General features: G+C 43.3%; 1 protein-coding gene across 1 annotated transcript in view; it reads left to right on the plus strand.

Moving 5' to 3' along the window:
• The window catches only part of nrg3a (neuregulin 3a), a 288,224-nt gene that overhangs the window by 222,095 nt on the left and 45,530 nt on the right, over positions 1-20,599 (plus strand). The window contains exon 3 of the mRNA XM_030379043.1: positions 17,215-17,288. Coding sequence (XP_030234903.1) covers positions 17,215-17,288 — 74 coding nt within the window. The remainder of the gene's footprint in view (positions 1-17,214; positions 17,289-20,599) is intronic.

The following is a 20,599-nucleotide window of genomic DNA, read 5'->3' on the forward strand; positions in this document are numbered from 1 at the left end:
ATAATAAGTGTCTTATTACATGTTAACAAAGGCTTAATACAAGGACCTTAAAGGGACTCTTACCTTTGTTGCATTTTTACACTTTTTTTGGATAAGGTTAAATTGGTATTAATAAGGTAATAACACTCTAATATGCAAGACAGACCCACCAGGAGTAAAAACAAACAATTATTTTACTCTCATAATATTTAGTGAAAACTTCAACCAATAAAATTCTTCGGACCGAATGACCTTATTGGCCGACAGACCTGTCTGTTTGCTGCATGGATATATAAGGTTTTCCGTCTGCTTCTTGTGGCGCATTCGGGCCCGCGTCATCAAGGCGCGTCCTCAACTAGAGGGTTTGTTTTGATTCCACGGCAGACAGTAGCGAGTAGCGACCGTAGCGACTGACGATGGCAGACCAAAGTGGTCCACGGCGTACTGAAGCTGCACCATTCAGTCCGATTAGGGGACTCATCTCGGACTCAGACTCACAGAGTGACCCTCCTCTGGAGCCTCAGGAAGACCTCCAGACTGTTGGCCACCAACTGCACCATTCAGTCCGACAAGGGGACCCGATTCGGCCTCAGAAGCCAAGTGGTCCCGCTCCCCTGGATGATTCTCAGGACCTCCAGACCGTTGGCAACCAACCGCACCACTTAGTCCGATTAGGGGACCCGTTTCGGACTCAGACGCGAAGTTGTCCCGCTACTCTGGAGCTCCGGGAAGACCTCCAGACCGTTGGCACCCAACCGCACCACTCAGTCCGATTACGGGACCCATTTCGGACTCAGACGCGACGTTGTCCCGCTACTCTGGAGCTACAGGAAGACCTCCAGACCGTTGGCACCCAACCGCACCACTCAGTCCGATTACGGGACCCATTTCGGACTCAGACGCGACGTTGTCCCGCTACTCTGGAGCTACAGGAAGACCTCCAGACCGTTGGCACCCAACCGCACCATTCAGTCCGATTAGGGGACCCATTTCGGCCTCAGACGCTACGTTGTCCCGCTACTCTGTTTGTAATGCTCATACACCTTTCTTATACTCAGTGGGACCACTGTCCTTCAACATGGGGCCTCAAAACGGTATCACACGAAGCCCATAAAATTACAGTGAGCCACCTGCTAAATTTCTCGTTTACTAGACCCCTGGTAGATATTATGACCCCTGGGAGTCTAAACATAACCCATGGGAGTCTAAACATAACCCATGGGAGTCTAGAACTTTTGTACTGTAGCGACCCTGGGACAGTTAAATAGTTTGTGTGTTATGTGTTACATTATATTTCGTTGTCCGCTATGCCAGTTGTTCTATGTGCATGTATTGTAATGTTCTTATTGTCAATCAGTGTGGGGGCGAATCATTAGGTCAGCTGGGGGAGGGCCTTGGAAGAACAGGAGGGTGGGGGCCTGCACGCGAGTGAGACCGTGTTGGGGGTTGCCGGGGTAACCGGGGTTTGTTTTGTGTCGGTTTTCTGCCGTTGGTTACAATGTTACGGGTTTCAGTGACCTGGTTTTGGTTCATTAAAACTACCTTCAACTACTAATGACTCTACATCATTATGTCACCGGCGAGGTCGTTACAGTACTCTAAAAAATAACGCTTAGTTTTGTACTCACCTTAGGGGGTGGGGCATTGGAGGAAGGCGGGATGATTTGAATGTGCTGTAATTCTCAAATGCAACAAAGGTGAGAGTCCCTTTAATATAACGCGTTACCCAATGTTTTTCTCTCTTCTCATCGCACACAGACACACACAGATACACATGCCTTTCTGAACCTATTGTTTACTTCGAAAATAATCTGAGAAGTTTACATGCATTTTTTGTGCAATTACTGAGCAGTTGTTGATTTGTGATTGTGCATCAGAAACAGCTTCCCCAGCCCCATGCGTATATCCTGGCACTCAATCACAGCCTGCTTTACCACAATATAGTGTGTGTGTGTGTGTGTGTGTGTGTGTGTCTGCTGCTCTCAATTGGCCATGACAAGCTTTTTATAGGCTCATAAATGCCTGTGAGTATTTTCACAAACAACCTTAATCGTAAGCCTTGCAGAAAAAAACAAAAGTACAAAAAGCAGAGGTTATGGTTGACTTGATGAGGCGACGGAGAGATGAGATTTCCGCTCGGTTGAGAGCAACTCAGCAGAGTCTTTGGTCTTTTTTTCGGCTCTGTAATGTTGATGAATTGAAGCAAGCCATGCTGCTGAAGTTTAGGGTGGAGAATTTTAAAGGCTAGTCATTAAGCAATTGCCTTTTAATGCTATGCCGTCGGAACGGACACAAGAGCCTATGTATCAACGTGTCCTCCCTACCATTAGAGGAGCAAGCTTTATGAGATTCTGTTTTTGTGACTTTTTGTGTGTGTGTGTGTGTGTGTGTGTGTGTGTGTGTGTGTGTGTGTGTGTGTGTGTGTGTGTGTGTGTGTGTGTGTGTGTGTGTGTGTGTGTGTGTGTGTGTGTGTGTGTGTGTGTGTGTGTATGTGTGTGTGTGCATGCTGCTGGGTTGCTAGTTGCACCTATGCACCTACACAGTAACACACACACACACACACACACACACACACTGCCTGCATGCGTCTCTAGATCCCCCCGGGAATACACGTGAACACATTATCTCCACGTGCAATCTTTTAGATGTGAATGGGCTTGGTAATGACAGTTGTAACCACTGTTCTCTCTCTCTCTCTCTCTCTCTCTCTCTCTCTCTCTCTCTCTCTCTCTCTCTCTCTCTCTCTCTCTCTCTCTCTCTCTCTCACTCTCTCGCTCTCTCTCTCTCTCTCTCTCTCTCTCTCTCTCTCTCTATCACTGAAGCTCTCACTTTATTTATCTCTCGCTATCTATCTTACCCTTTTTGGTAAGCACGCTCTCTCTCTCTCTCCTCATTGGCATTCCTTCCGTCTGCTGCTGTTTTCATGATAACAGCCAAGCCGTGTCCTGCTGATGGAGCTGCAGTCTATTCTTACACCCATCATGTTCCTGAGCCCCATCGGGACGGTTGTTATAACCTTCTGTGAGGGGTTTGTAGTGGAGTCTACGTCATACATGTTTCAGAGGGTGGGGGGGGGGGGGCTGTGGAACAATAGATGAATGAAGAATGAAGATGAAAGTGTATAATATATGTACATTTCCAAGTGTAGTTGTCCTGAGCACATTGTTTGTTTTTTGTGTGCTGCCTGTTCCATGAAGACACATTCGTTTTTTTGGATTCGATTTTTTTGTTTGCTGTTTGTTCTCCAGAGGGATGAGGGCACATCAGCCTGAGCTTGTACGGCTTTAGTGTTCTTTGTTGGAGATCAACATGGCCGTTAAGGGGGGATCTGAGCTGCGCCCCGCCGCAAAAGGCCTCCAGCCCACCACCTGGCCTCAGGAGAATTACGCGCAATCGGGAAATGGGTAAAAATCTGAAGGCTCTGGCGATGATAGCGACATGATACAATGTTATCGTCGGCGAATGACTAAATGTTATTGTCACCGTGTGACATTTTATGTGTTGATGATAACTCTTAAGAAGGGCAGGTTTGGCACGTGATCCAATTAGCTTGCTGGGAATGAGGGTACATTGGAGAAAACCAACAGTAGTCTATCAGTCTGTCTGTCAGTTCGTCTGTCTGTCTGTCACTTTATCAGTGAGTGAGGGGGATTCAACAGTACCTGTAATGGATCGTCAGATTGTCTGGCTGTAAGAGATGTTCTTCCAGAGTGGAGAAGATTCCCTGTGCGAAAGCGGCCATCGTGACTTTAATCGCACCGGCACCCGAGCAATGGTAAAGATGTACTCTGGGCTTGGAGTCTGTCTGTCTTTTAAAGGACGGAACGTTGCTCTGTCTATTTAGCTGTGTGTGTTTGTCATGTAGAAAGTAGAATGAGATTGCCGTCACACGGGTGAATCAGCAGAAGGAATCAGAATGCCCTCATCTCAAGGGGGGACCTGAATGATTGTTATTATTATGGTATTGAAGAATGTACCAGGTAGAATAGGTTTAAAGTGCATCGTACTGATCGTAGCTGTGTTAGTTTTATTTTTGTACATTTGTTACAAATGGTATCGCCATGTGGGAGGTAGGCGAAGGCAGAGCCTTTGTATATCACCCATGTGAGGCATCTAGTCCGTTAAGCTAAGGCAGGAAGCAGGAAGCTTGGTGTTCTACAATACTACTATTGTCGTCATTATGGTGTTACCTGTTAATCTGTTTATTGTTTAGCATTGTCCAACGCAACCTTAAATAAATTGCTTCTAGTCTCATTACATCTGACCTCATCTCAAGCTCCCTTTGGCCCGGTCGGCATGGCGACCCTGGCTCAGCAGAGGCAGGCCCCTAACAGACTCCTTTACATTTTTAAACAGTGTTGTTCATGAGCTAAGAGGACGCCTGCACATGCCTCAGATTCAGAGAGGCAACGTGTGCGCGTGTGGCTCCGCAGCGAGGAGGCGCAGAGGGAAACGAGGGCACAGCATGCACGCACACCTCAAGAGCCTGAACAGCCGAGCACGAGCACTCTCGCAGCTGTGAACTTCACACAAGCAAGGAGGGATATTCAGAGGGTGTTGGACACGACGACAGCGAGCCAAAACAAGGAAAAAATCCCCCTAGGAGGACGTACATCGGGTTGATCCGTACAATTGGTCATGACTGGGATCCGAGTGACCCCCAGCTCTGCGACGTGCTAATATGTCGGCAGTCAGCGCTGCACACAGGAAGCACATAGAGGCGTGTTTCAGGCGTGGGATGGCAGATGGCTCCTCTCTCCTGAGTTGTAGCACGACGGGGGCTGCTTAGAGATTCTCCTCACAGGCAGACTGGAGCTGTCCTCTGTGGGCAGGGCCACACATCTGGCAGCTATTGTTTATGAGAGTTGTTAACACAGGATCAGGGCTGCTTTATAGCTTTTAACAGCACAGACCCCACAGAGCCCCACACAATGGAACAAGTAATGCGCCCCCGACCCGCGCACGCATGCACGTGACGGCACGTGTGCACGCACACACACACACACGTGTGCACACAAACATACACACACACAGACATGCGGTCCAATAAAGCCTCATTGTTTCGTTCAAAGAGCATCTCTTCATCGATAAAGAAAGTTTTGGGGGCATAGACTTGCAAGAATCATCCGTGTAAACTGTTGTCATGTGAACACATATTATATCTACAACGCACACACTCTATCTCCCTCTGTCTTTGTCACAGACACACACCCACAAACCACTCTCAAACACACGCACACAAACAAACTCTCACTCACACACACACACACACACACACACAACTACACAAGCTCTCCTGTTAGGTGAAGATGCTGACAGGCTCATTGTGGAAGGGTTGACTGTAGACCTTGGAGACAGAGTCAAAGGCAGACGCTCACTGTGCACTACAAGGCTAAAGGCTGAAGGTCTCCTATTATAGCACACAGTGAAGCATATGATATGTTATTGGCTTTTAATGTACAGTATTTTGTTGTTGTTATTGCTCAAATTCATTTGTTGTTATTTGTATCACAGATGAGTATGAAAAAGGTAATAGTGATGTAATCTGTCAATTGATATGTGGAAAAGACCCTACTCATGGAGGCATAATGGTCGGACGAACACAGTTCATCAAGTATACACACTATTCATGTACCAGAGCACAGGCAGTAGACTAAACTATGGAAGATTAGTCTACAACCTTTATCCTGCTACCAGACCCATAAATCGTGTTACGAGCGACACTGCTGGTGGTCCTACGATGACGCCTGGGGGAGAGGGGTTGTGTACTGGTTATGTGTCATTCAGAACCCCGAAGAGAATGATATTGGATTGCTTGAGAGAATTGTGAGTGAAATGGTGCTCAGAAGGATGAGGTTGTATAAAGTCGTGAACAGTCATAAAAACAGAACGGAAGTGATGTTTTTTGCCGTGGAGCTACATAATGGGCCATGTATATCATACGCACACTTTCAGTGTCATGTCCCTTCAGTGCGCAACGTGGATTCCTGTCATCTTGACCGCCTGACATGAAACACAAACAAATAACACAACTTTACTCAACCACCGCAAAAAAAAATGAGAGAGTAAAAAGATAGTTTCTGCGATGGAAGGGGGAGTGATGATCAGTGGGCCGTTTCTATCTCTGTCCTACTAAGGATCACTTGTGACATATGCAGGTTGCTGACAAACAGAAAACTCTGCCTAGCCATGCAAAGCGTACAGAGCTGTGTGTGTAAATGTCAGCACGTCTTAGCGTCTGAAACAGTCAACAGAGGACAGACCTGCCCTGGACAAGGATCAGGCAAATTAGTCAACAGAAAAGTAGTCACCAGGAAACCAGATCATCTCTTAATCATCCTTTCTTCATGTTCTGTGTTTGACTCTAAATACTTCTCATTATTTAGCCAGATTATTTATATGGCTAAGCATGTATATAATTCATGCTAATAAATCGTACACGATAAATGTTAGGGATTTTGCAGTCCAGCGCATCGTAACAAATAGGGCAGCACATACGAAGCATCACTAGTCTGCTACTGACTGACTAATTACAAACCAGGCTTTCTTACTTCTGATGTTATTTGCAGTATGAGATACTTTTTAGGTTTAATCTAAGTAACACTCTCATACGTATACGAGCTATACTAGCTTTTATTCAGTAAAGACAGTAAAATACAGTAAATATACTGTATTAGGATTTGACAGTTCACCAAATTGTCAAGCTGTCTCTTCCCTCCTCTTAGGAACTCAATCATTATTAAGGTGTCACTACAGATGGATAATCTTCTTACCAATGTGTCGCATACAGTGAATTCTGTTCAGGCTGCATCGCCTCCCACTATTCCTTGACAGAGATACAAGAGAAATCACGGAGGCTGACTATAAATGGAGGATTAGCAATAATTTGTGCTTCTCTATTTCAGACTGTAAGACCTACATGACTTTGTCCCTGGTCCTCCATTTTGTAGCGCTCATTCTGTTTATTATGTCTCTCTCTCTCTCTCTCTCTCTCTCTCTCTCTCTCTCTCTCTCTCTCTCTCTCTCTCTCTCTCTCTCTCTCGCTCTCTCTCACACACACACACACACAAACACGCAAACACTTTCTCTTTATCTGTCTCTTTCTCTCAGTAAACAGTCTGCTCATTGACTAGACTGAGCTGTAATTGCCATTGTAATGATGCAGCATAACCCACTCATCTCACCTGCTTAATTAATACTGCCACTGCTGTCATACACAAAACTCCCACAAATCCAATCACATAAATGCATGCACAGTGCACACACAAACACACACACACTCACACACACACAAACACACACACACACACACACACACACACACACACACACACACACACACACACACACACACACAAAACACACACACACACACACACACACACACACACACACACACACACACACACACACACACACACACACACACACACACACTCACAAAGGCATTAAGAGATCATGATCAACAGATCCATTTCCATTTCTACACTTATGCAAATGCAGAAAAACCCATACACACGTGGCACAGCATTAAGAATGTGTGTCACGTCCTGCCTTTCTATCGGCCCCTCACCCCTCCCCCCCAGCCTGGGCGTAGCTTCCCTCTTCACTGTAAACATGGCCCTGTCAAATTGAGAGGGTGCACTGAAGTGCACAATGAGAGTCACAAAAAACACCCTCACAAACACACATACACACTCCCACTCGCTCTGTCTCGCTCTTTGTGCCATCGCTCTTCCCTTCTGCCGTATTTCTTTCCCTATCTGTCTCTCTCCCTTTCCCTGTGTCTGTCCATCTCCCTCTCCCCCCCCTCCAATCTTCTGTCTTCCTCACTCTTTCTAAGTCCTTCCCCATCACTCCATCCTCCTCAGATTTGAAATACATGCTATACAAAATAAAAACCTTTCCTTAAAAAAATAACACAAGAAATGCTTGTGAACTCATAGTACCTTTGCGACCCTTCGACACATTGAAAATGTAAATGTTCTATTATGTCTTCCAATAGATGCTCCTGTAGTGGAGACTCCACTACATATTTCAGAATACTTCATCTTTTTTTTTTTATGTTCTTTTGGTTTATTTTGTGTGTTTGTTGGAGATATTGTTCTGTTTTTCTTTATGCCTTGTGATAGAATGCATAATGTGTGGCCTTGTGCAGTTCAAAGACGTGGGAGGAGACACAACAATATGCAGCAATGATGTAGCTCACATTTGTGGCTGTTCTCTGCTTATGCTCCAAGGTGATTTATTGATTTTTCCTTGTTTTCTTGTTCTTGAGCAAAATATGGTGAGGTACTAGGCAAAGCTCCTTATTAACTAGGTAATAAAAATATAGTTATAATTCCTTATCTTATTGTTCCCATGTATGTGGCCAATAGCAAGCCACAGAACAAATTGGACAGTAATTACTAATTGAACCAATCCGACAACGTCTCTATGTCCCCGGACCATTCTCTGGGAGAAAAAATCTGAGCAGCGGCAGAGGACAAGAAGAGTGATACTTATTTGACACCAGAGTTTGCCTCGAAAGACTGCTTGTCCGAAAACTGCAAAGTTATAAATACGACTAACAGAAAGTTATATTTACGAAGCAAAACAATCACGAAGCTTGTCAGAGAGGTGAATGCTCGTCTGAGGGAGATTTAGATTAATTGGTAGCTGGGCTCCGAAAAAAATCTTAAAAATAACAATATTTTACCCTGAACAAATACGTAAACGAAAACAAAATCATATTTACTGTTCTTGACCGAACCAGTGAATGCATTGGTCAGAAAACAGTTAATATCATTATTATTTAATTACAAATGCAGAGTTCTCCAAGAATGGGCTGGGGAGATGAGCACCCCTGTCTCCCACTGAGATGAGCCTCAATGGTGAAGCGATTACACTGCGGTACAGGGCGTAGCATTCATCTGTCGTTTTGGTCATATTGTATAAACTATCCAATAGCCACTGGGCTTCTGTTTGATGTCTACAGGCACTTTAGAGGTCCATCATTCAGCGGGAGCGAGCATGCGGTACTGTGATCAATGTTTAAGATTAGGCTCCTCACAGCGCCAGTGGCTGGACATGCATCTGATGGGCTGATAGCTGCAATGTCAAATCAGACGGGCTGCGGCTCATCTGCGCTGTCAACGCCGCCGCTCAAGTTCATTTCTGCTCGGCATTCATGAGGAAACAGAATAGTGAAGCCTCAGTGGATTATCCCTGATGACAGATAGAACGCAACACTCAGGCCCACTGTTTAGTTTGTGCTGTTTTAACATTTTCATTAACAAAATGTACACCTTACCATGGTTTCAACCAAGGCATTTGTCATCACGACGGTTCTCCGACCTTGCGAAGGAACAGATTATTTTCATGGTAGAATGCCTCGCTGTAATGTACAACATGAGCGGAGATCATTACCACGATTAAAATAGAAAGCATGTTGCGCCATGCAGTATGTAGAGTAGTCTATTTGGAGAGCAGCCGGCTAGTCTTTCCTTGATTTTGCAGTCTCTCTTGTGACACTTTCTGTGGATAAAAATATCCATTGCATGCGCTACTTGAAAAGAAACTCACACACATGCACATGAAAGGGAACTTCTTACGGAGTGTAAATGACAGAGTCAGCAATACGTGTGCATGTGGGGCTAGATCACTACCAATATACCATTTTGTTGCTTTTTTTATTTTTGAATAATTTTTGTTGTACCGATCCGCTGTTTTATTTTATATGGTCCTGTTTGTCCATCATACATGTCTGGTTTATTATTGTGGAGGAGAGTGACCAAATCAACCGATTGTCATACTGTTGTTTTATTCGGTTTTATTTATTATTTGAAATTGATTCACTATTATTACAACCCTAACTCTGTATCTAACAATTATACACAGGTATTACACAGGGAGTTCTAAACCGCTTAGAACCTCATCCTAAAATGTAAAGGTACTTGAACAATCAGTTTAAAAAGGTTAAAAATCCATATTTGATTATAGCACTTTGTTTGTTACAAGGTTAATCGATTGAGCTCACTCTCTGTATGTATGCATGTATGTTTATGTGTCTATATGTATGCATGAATGTATTTATGTGTTATGTGTGCATGTTTGTATGCATGTATTTATGTATGTATGTATGTGTGTACTTTTGTATGTTGTTTATCTGTATGTGTGTTTAAGGTATCTATTAAGTGATATAACTGAGGTCTATTTCATTTTTATTCCACATTGACCATGTCTTCAAGCTATGTCCGGTACTTTAATTTACCCATTATATATACAAGCAGAATTCTGAATGTGACATAGCTTCACTATTTAGGTTGTTACAAATAGCGGTTCCTCCACCTCAAAAGAGCAAAGCCAGAAGCACAGGAACAGCAGAACCACTGCTGAGGCCATTTTGAATTGTACATTACGCTAATGCAATGTGATAAGTATGAGCGGTCTGGTTGAGACAGGTGTTTTTGGCCAGAAAGGCTGTTTTGAGATTTCATATTGTTGATAGTGAATGCACTCAAAAGCAAAGTAATGCTAATGAGTTAATGTTAACAGTTTTAGGCACTTTACAGGGCGCATCCCAAGGCTGTCATTCTTGTCTTTCACTTTCATTTCAGGCGAGTGCCTTCTAAACATCAACGTTGTTTCGATGTCCTTGTACTAAGGAACCAACAAAACAGTTTTTCAAGGAACTGCTTTCCGTTTCATTCAGTGGACATGTAAATGTGGGATCCAAACCTCTTATCAGTTACCACTCAAGGGTAGGGAATGGAATATTTATGATCATTCTTTTTGCTTCCCTCTGAAACACATGTATATGTGGTTTGCTTGCAAACATCCAAGCGACTGATAGTATTTATAACGTCAGGGTTCTTCCACTACTCAAATGGAAATTGAATTCTATCTGACTGTTTAGCTTTTTAACATATTTTCTCTCTAATAAGCAACTATCAACTGCTAGACAGTTCCTTATTAAAAGTGTTTGATTCTAACACTTATTCTCTTCTTTTCCACTGACACATTGAAGGGCTTCTGCACTTTTTCGCTTTAAGGTGTAAACAAAACGTGAAACACAAATGGACTAGAATATTATTTAAGCATTATTTAAGGGGAATTAAAGCAGCTAATCATGTTAAGCAGTAGAAATGTGATCCCAAAAGCAAGGCACTGGAATGAAAAAAAACAGTAATTTTAACCTCAAGTATATGAAGCAAAAAGTAATCTTCACCTGTAATCTTTCTCGCCCTAGAACCAGATCAGGGGCAGGCCAGTGACCGTTAAGCATAGATCTGAATATTCAAAGGGGACTTTAAATAGACAAGAGAAAGGCCAGACAGGACACATTGGTTTATTCATATTTGTATTTATCTGAAGGACACTTTGCTTCAGGTCAAATTGACCTATAAGGTTTACAGTTTCAAACTGTCTTCTGTATATGATGAAGAATATACTGCTGGGCTTTTAAATACAATGTTTGAGGCATAACAAAAATAATCATATTTATCTGTACATATATATGTATATAGGTACATCGCAGGTAAACTTTGACACAGAAGATCGTCATAGAAGTTCTTGAGTTTCACATTTAGAAAATAAAAGAAAGTGAGAGAAAGGAATAACATGTGCTTGGGCTTGAACAATAAACATGAGCCTCCTCCAGCCATCCTGATGAGAGCTGATAACACTGGCCTAGGACTGATCCTTTAGAGAGGACCGCGGCAGGGGAGTCAACCAGGCAGTGACTGCTCGCCACAAGTAAAGATAATGGGTCATTTAAATCGATCATAGTAACTACTCCCCCCCTTTTAACATTCAGATGAAATCAAACGATACCCTCTGCAGCTCTTTGGCGGCACTAAGAACAAACCAGCCCTATCAAACTGACTTAGAGGAGAGGAGTGAGCACAAGAGATAAGCGCTGTGAGCTGGCGTGTGAAGTGCTAATATGCAGAATAAGATGCGGGCACCACGAGAAAGGGCTGAGCAAGATAACGGTGAAGAATTACAAATGTTATCTCTACTTTAATGCATTTTTAACGGCGTATCCAGATCTATTTACAGACAATACATCGATAGCATCTGCTTCTGACGTTACTCATGTGTTTACTGGGAAATGAAGAGAGTTGAGAATAGAGTTAAGATGCTAATTCAGTACGAAGCTGGTGAAAGAAACCCCTCGCTGCTCCGCAGCAGGATTCTGATCCTGAGCCTGTTTACTGTTCCACATGTGGGCGCTGGTTAAATCTTGAGTGAGGCTGAATGTAGGGCCTGTGACGTCTTTCTTCTGCACTCTCCATTGGCTTACATACATATACTTGACGGCAGGAAGGATCTTGACAGAAAACACGCCTGTGACTGCTGAGTTTCTGCGCTCTACACCTGCTCATTACGATCCGGGCACATGATGTCTTCCTCTGGCCTCCAGAAAGATGCCCCCCCCCCCCCCTCCCCACCAACGCCTGCCCCCTTCCCTGGTCCTCTTGCTGTCTGCTTTGGAGCTTTGCTATAAGAGATAACTTGTGGGATGAGATGGAGGAAGAGGAGCAGGCAACTCAAGGTGACTTTCACCATTTAAGAGCTCCGTGTTTGGAGGGCAACTGCCAGGAGAGGCTGTGAATTATTAACTAAATCCCCCCCCCCCCCTACACACACACACACACACACACAAGGAAATAAAGCAAAAGCAATGCAAACATACACACACACCCTCACACAAACACAACTGCTTTTTCTTCTTCTTTCGTTCTTCTTTAATTTTCTCTCCCCTGTGAAATATACCTATGCAAAACGTATACCGTTCACACACATACATCAACACGCCCCCACCCCTTCCTTAAGGTGCCCCACTTCTCAGAAGCAGCCTAGGCTGCGACACAGCGTCCCAGATGCATTTCAATCATTCTGGAACTGATAGAAATGGAGAGATTCCTGCAATAATTGATGAAAACATGCCTGGGCGAGGGACAGCTAAAATTAGGGTCACATTGGACAATTTTAAGAAAAATATTTTAGTTCTCGCACAGGATATTCAAGTGTAGACATCTTCAGGTAATCAAGCTAATACTTTTGAAGATATTGCTTATTGAAGATAAAGGTGTTGCAAACAGGATTTACGAGAAATCAGGGCTTAAACTTTTACAAAGCATTTTCATACTTTTGCAAGGCAGAATAACCAATATTTTCAATGCTCTCATGTTGATCCTAACCTTGAACATTGATATTCAGAAGATATGTTAAAAAAAAAAATACTAAGGAAGAATTGTTACAGCTACTGTAAAGTGCTCCAACAGTTAGGAAGTAAAAGTTTGACTATAACGTTGTGTACATTACAGTGAGGCAGAGCGGGAAACAAGCACATCAATATACTGTCTTATATAAGCTAACAGGCCTACAACAGGATGACACTACCAAGATGCCATTATAATTCTATCATATTTTAGTTTATTCAAATGCAAAATGAAATAAAGTCGTCAAACTAAGCTCAGGGGTCCTTTGAAGTTCAGGCAGTCAATTGCTTTGGGTTTCTGCATGTGTGATTAGAGTTGCCTTAGAGCAGCAAGAGTAGCTCTTAAACCTGAACGGACATATTGGATTGCAGTAGGATTTCATGTATCATACGAGGTGATTGGATGAGCAACCACGGTAACTGAAGCACTCAATATATACTCATTACTTAAGCTCTAAGTGTAATTACAAATGTATGATGAAAGAAGATCAATTACGCGGGCGTTCCATCAGCAGTAGCCTGCTGCCTTGATGCAACTGTTCATTATCTTCCATTATTGGTTCCTTGACTGAGAGCAGGAGGGAGACACAACCAAAACAAAAGAGATCTAATTCAGTCTTCCGTTAGATAGGGAGTATCCTGTGTCAACGAGACATTGTGAAGCCAGGTAATTGGCTGGAGGTTTGAGATTGGAATGTTTGGCCACAAGATGATTTGACTGAATCCCTGGAGAGCTCTACATACATCAGAGACAATTGCTTGCTATTTTACCTACTGAATGACAATTTGAAAACAGTTTGATAAGAAATATTTGTAATAATGTATTGCCTTCATCTTGGTGGCACATTCAGTGATTTAATGTATCCCTGTGAAAATATTTGCCCAATGAGAATGTTAAGTGAAAGGCATGACAATGATAAGAATAAAAGTAATTTTCAATATTTGTTGTAGATGCAATTTGTTTACAAGCAAGAGCAGGTTTGGAATCCTGGCTAGAAAAGAGGCAACTTAAATACATGGAATGCACCTCAGAATGAAAACAAAGGGAATGGTGACTCAAACCTCAAACCCTTGGTTTGCATTGTGGAGGACTCCCTCTATAGGTCAAAAACATGCTATTGTATGTATAAACTCTCATATTCTACAACACAAAACAAAATTAAGCTTTCTTTATTGGTAAACGTGATTAATTGGTAACTTGATTGTATTCAATTAATGGATATGCTCTCGATGCATGCGTGCATAAATACATGTTCAGCTTCAGAATGACACACAGCCCTACCTTTTATGCATTGGGCTTCACACAAGCTTGCAATCAACCATGTCCCAGGTTTGCTAATTATTTCAGCACCCAACTGTGTTGTAGCCAGCAGTTAACTTACAAAGTCTGAACTTTTTTTTTTAATGGCAATGGGTCAGGTTGTTTGAGGCTCAGTATCATGTGGCATCGGGTGACTGTGTGGGAGTCATTCATTTTGTGCAATACAATGTACTGTCCTTCCGATTTTCACATAAATATTAACACAGGAAAACATATTTTTTCTCAATACCCCCAGCTGAAGACCATGGCTCTAAGTCACTTAGAGGCCGGAAGAGAATGTTCTCCTTATCCGTCAAATGGCTCATCATTCTGACTATTGACACAGTTATGAGATGATTGTTATCACAAGTGGAAGCTCAACTATTTGTTGTAAATCTATTATTTTGCCCATACGATTTTTCTTTTGTGTACCGAGTCGGTTCTTAATTTCCATGGAAACTAGGGACAGTTTTTTTCATACACTGTCCTTTTTCAAGCAGATTTTGATTGTATTTATTTTACAGTCAATTTATGATAATTAATCATGCATTTTTGTCACATCAAATATGTACTATTTTAGAGGAGGTAGGAACTCAGAGGTTGGGTGAGGACTTGCAGCTTCATGCCCGCCCCTTGGTTCCAATGCTAACAACACAACCGTTGTTCATGGTTAATTGGTGTAAAGGCTGTGTTTAGGCGGTTTTATTTTAAAATACAATGGTCGGTGAGGAAAAGGGCTCATAATGTGAACACTGTTGGACCACCCTGTCACACTTTGACCAATGGTTCGCGGTATATTTTCTGTTAACAACCCATTGAGACAGTGTCCCTGTGTGGCTGCAGTGTGTTAAATTGGTCTAAATGGACGGTCCTGCCAGCGTAGGGGAGATGTTTTTCGTGTCGCCAATATTCTGTCGGAAATTGCTTAATTATTTTATCCCTATCCCATTTTACTATACATTATTGGATTGTTGAAGATGATGAATGTTGACGATCTTTCAACAGCATACCAAGCCTAGTTACACTGAAACAACTGGAAGTCTGGATAATTCATAGATTTTCTGTCAGTTAGTTTTATTTTTGTTTGGCTTGGGCTGCATTTTCCATAAAGCTTTCTTCTTTGTAGGCTATGATCTAGGTAGGATTAAGTCTGATATGGACATGCTCCTGTTTAATTTTGACGGTCCCCATGGTCAATTTGCCTAGTGTTCTGACTTCATGGGTTTGTGTTCATGGGCTGTATGACTTGCATACACATGTACAGTATATTACATTTTTTGTTTGCTATCCCATGACCTTTCTAAACATGGTTAGGATCTACATAGCTAATTGTGCACGCACACGTACACACACACTCATTATCACCAGTAGGCTCACTCACACGCGCAGACACACACACACACACACACACACACACACACACACACACACACACACACACACACACACACACACACACACACACACACACACACACACACTCACACTCACACTCTGTTTACGTCTTGCACACGCAGAAACACAGACATTTTCCATTGAATTACTGGCATGTGATGATTAGAAATGGGAACATATTTATGTCACACTTCATCTTCTGAGTCGATAAAAATTACCAGATGATTTTTTGGGGATGGCTTTTATCTATAACATCTCATATATTCCCATAGGGAACAACATTCTCTGCTCGGTGTTCTGTGTGTGTGCGTTTGCGTTTGCGTGTGCATGTGCATGTGTGTGTTTGTGGCTTGTAATCTATTCCCCATTTAAACTTTGAGAAGTCCAAGCTAGGATCCAAAAAATAACCCTGAATCAGGCAATCATGCCACTGTGCAAGGCAAAGCAGGCAATCTTTGTTTAGTGATTTGCAAAGAAGACAATGAGACAGATACCACATGTGCTCGTACATATGTTGTTCTTAAACACACCGTGGTCCAAAATAGAAAGGTTGTGTAAGACTGCAGTTAGCCTTTGACTCTTCGGTTTCATGTTGTTTTCTGGAAGAACATGTTGTTTATTCTCTCTCTCTCTCTCTCTCTCTCTCTCTCTCTCTCTCTCTCTCTCTCTCTCTCTCTCTCTCTCTCTCTCTCTCTCTCTCTGTCTCTCTCCGTTAGTGTCTCTCTCCATTAGTGTCTCTATCCTTTAGTGTCTGTCACCACTGTGTCTTCAAGCAGCTGAGCCCTCTTGTGATGTGTGATGCATTTTCACTGTTCACTGTTTGTGTGTGTGTGTGTGTGTGTGTGTGTGTGTGTGTGTGTGTGTGTGTGTGTGTGTGTGTGTGTGTGTGTGTGTGTGTGTGTGTGTGTGTGTGTGCGGCACACCCATGTCTGATAGAATAGGGCTTCTGGCGGTGCACTCTCTCTATATTTGGTGTAGAACCCCTGAGCGAGTGGTAGGTGCAGGTCCCCTCTCATGGGCAATTCAGAAAGAAATAAAGTAAGCTACGTGTCAAAAGGGTCACAAGGGCATTTTAAGGGTTAGAAGGGCGGACCTGGGGGAAGAGAGAGAGAGACACCTGGCAGAGGGCCGGCGGACAGAGACGACAAACACAGGAGTAGTGTGGACGTTGAGACGTTTGTTTGTTTGTGCAGAGGTGGACCGGTATACCTTCACCCAGCTGGTTGGGGGGGATGTCATCCTGTCTTTCTGTGTGTCTGTCTATTATGTGTAAGCGACATAGCTCATGAACTGACCCTCTTTCCCCTCCACCTTCTGTTCCCCCCCCCAACAGATGTAGAGAAGGATACCAGGGCATCCGCTGCGACCAGTTCCTCCCCAAGACCGATTCCATCCTGGCCGACCCAAGTAAGCTTGCTCCATGAATCCACCAGCATGTATTTATTGTTCGGGGATGCTTGGTGTGAATTGTGACCACCGTCGTCGTACATCATTCCCGTCAAATTAACGCACATGTCGTATTTCCCCGGAGAGGCTAGTTTTAACACTACACCACTGTGATATCAAGGTGTTGTGTGTGTGTGTGTGTGTGTGTGTGCGTGCGTGCGTGTGTGTGTGTGTGTGTGCGTGCGTGCGTGCGTGCGTGCGTGCGTGCGTGCGTGCGTGTGTGTGTGTGAGACCCAAGCGCCATCACTCCAATAGTAACCACGGGCTCACTGCATTGAAAAGGTCACGGACTAGGGGACGAGATGAAATGAGGCCGACCCAGTCATTCGGCTCCTCTATGTGTGAGCCATAACATTAGAAGTCATTATTTTCCACTGACCTTTCTGCGACCGTGTGTTCACCGATTCCTGGCCAGAAGTTAATTCTAAAGGTCAACATGCTGTTCTAAGTAGGTTGTTATCCCTTCTCCTCCCCAACTGCATTCAGATGTATAAAACTCAACTCCCAATGAGCTGTCAGGTTCTACATATACCTGAATATGGAAAAAATTGTAAAACAATTCAATCATGCCCTGTCTACTGCAACTGACATGTCTAAGTTAGGTTTTAAAATCGATACTTTGAAAGAACGGTTTGCTCACAAAAGTGTTGATTAGCACATTGCAAGATCAATTAGGAACATGAAATATAATCAAGGGGTAGACAATTTATTTTAGAAGAATATTTGTCAATAAATCAAACGCTCTGACAAAATAAAGAAAGAAATCCAATACCAATGAACCCAAATAAGAGCCCCAGCTACCTGTTCACCCCCTGCTCGTGCACTCATTGCACTGACCGAAGACTTCCACCCGGGTAGACAGACCTATTGCTATAGCTGGCGAGCTAGACACATGTTTGGGGGAGTGGCTTCAGAGAGGAGCCTGAAGAGAGGGATGTTTTGGGTTGGAAACATAGATATATGTATTAACTAGATGCCCTACGGCTGCGTTTAGAACGTCACCATAGGCCGGCATCTTACCACGGTAAAGCTTTCTGGTGGAATCTGTTGTAGCGGACGTAAATCAGTGATCTGCACAAACGCTAATTTCCAAACGGTTTGGTTTCTTGCAAACTTTTGCTTTTTCTGAGTTTTATATATTGATTTAACATAAATAACATGAATACCTTGTGCATGTGTGTATTTATTGCACCTATCAGTTCTGTTTAATGTTAATTTCATATGAAAACACATGGTTATATATAATTACATAAATACATCTCTGTACAGGGTGGGGATTTCAACATGCAGCCTTTCTTGATGTATATTTGTAAAGGGAAATCTTGTACCTATTTTAGAACATTATTCTATTTTTCTTAGAACCTAACAATTATTCATAAGTATGTACTGTCATAACTTGCTGATTCCAAAATACTTTTAAACATTTTAAGTTTTCTTAGTGGAAGCATATTCATGGTAAGATCTAACAGAGAGTGTGCTATTTTAATTGCCTATAGAAAGAGGATAATGTGCCTGTAGAATCCAAACCCAAACGTAAAACCTATCCGATTCCGCACAAAAGATAAAATAACACAAAACATTATTAATATCATATCACAACGTAGACAGAATCGCAATATTCCAAAAAGTCCCTATCCATATCGTATCGGTTCTCATAAATCATTGTCCATGAGTTGTGTGAGGTCCCTGACAAATACCGTCCCTGTTTATCACAGTGAGCCCTTTCAATTGGATTTGAGTCTATCTCAGGGTTACACTTGCACACAATTAACAAAAAGTCTCAATGCATTGTTTACCCAATCCTTTAAAAGAAAAAGGACGGCACAAGGATTTTATCGCTCGTACACAGCCCTCTATCCGCTTGAATCATTTGCAATACTGCCGATGCTTTGCCACTTGAACTACTCTTCCTATCTGATAAACATGTTCCGTGGTTGGTGGACGGCATGTCATTACCACCAAGGGGGACACCCAGGAAGCGCCCATACATTTATATTGGCTGAATGGTCTTTATCACGCCTCACCTCCACTAACAACTATCCCTAGTATCAGTGCCTCATTATGTACTGTTCCCCGCCTGCTTGAATGGAGCTGAAGGGACGATGGCATTTGGACCAATCACATGAGGGTATGACAGAGGGCACATCGCACCTCGAAAAAGCTCTATCCCTGTTTGAAAGAATCAATTATCAAATTGTTCATACGTCCTTCCTTTGTTTTCCTGCACACATACTGCATCGATACACACACACACACACACACACACACACACACACACACACACACACACACACACACACACACACACACACACACACACACAAACACACACACACACACACACACACACACACACACACACACACAACACACACCCCACTCTACACCTCACAAACATACACACAAAACACAAACCACTCTACACCTGACACACATACACACAACACTACACTGTGCAAACTACCACAACGATACGGCACACGTGCACCACTCTACATCCCATTTTACACCCCAAATGTACCACGCACACACTTAACAAATTCTACACCTAACACACACACACACACACACACACACACACACACACACAGATATCACCACTAATCGACATCACATTTTAAAACACAGATTTAGACTACAAACCAAAACTCTGTAATACACACCACTTTAAACATCACACACACACACCAACACACACACGCAAACACACACTTACACACACACACACACACACACACACACACACACACACACACACACACACACACCCACAAATCCACACTACACAACCATTTACACCCACATACACACAAACCACACTCTGCTCTAAACCTCACACACACACAAACACACACACACACACACAGAGCACAAAACCACACCACACAGCCATGTACAATCGTCCTCCTACCTCCTCTCCATCCCTGTGCGGTCACCTCCCTAGACATCCTGTCCCCAGCTCCACCCCTACGGAGAGGGACTTGGGTGGTGCGTGCAGTTCCCAGACAGACAGGGTGACGGTCAGGGCTGGGAGGGGCAGCCAGTGACCTCTTACATGGACACGTCTCCACAATAGGTGGGTGGGTGGTGGGGGGGGAGGGGGGCATATCAGCCGGTATTTCGGGGCGGCCAGAGGGAGGCTGGAGACCTATATGTCGGACCACGCAGAAGGGAACAGGAGGAGTGATTCATTCAAGGAGATGGGTGGAGGGGGAGCCTCGGACCACCTGGGGAAACTCTGATTGATGTGGCGCAAGATCACATATCTGTTA

The sequence above is a fragment of the Gadus morhua genome, chromosome 15 (assembly GCF_902167405.1).
Source record: "Gadus morhua chromosome 15, gadMor3.0, whole genome shotgun sequence".
Taxonomy (NCBI): Eukaryota; Metazoa; Chordata; class Actinopteri; order Gadiformes; family Gadidae; genus Gadus; species Gadus morhua.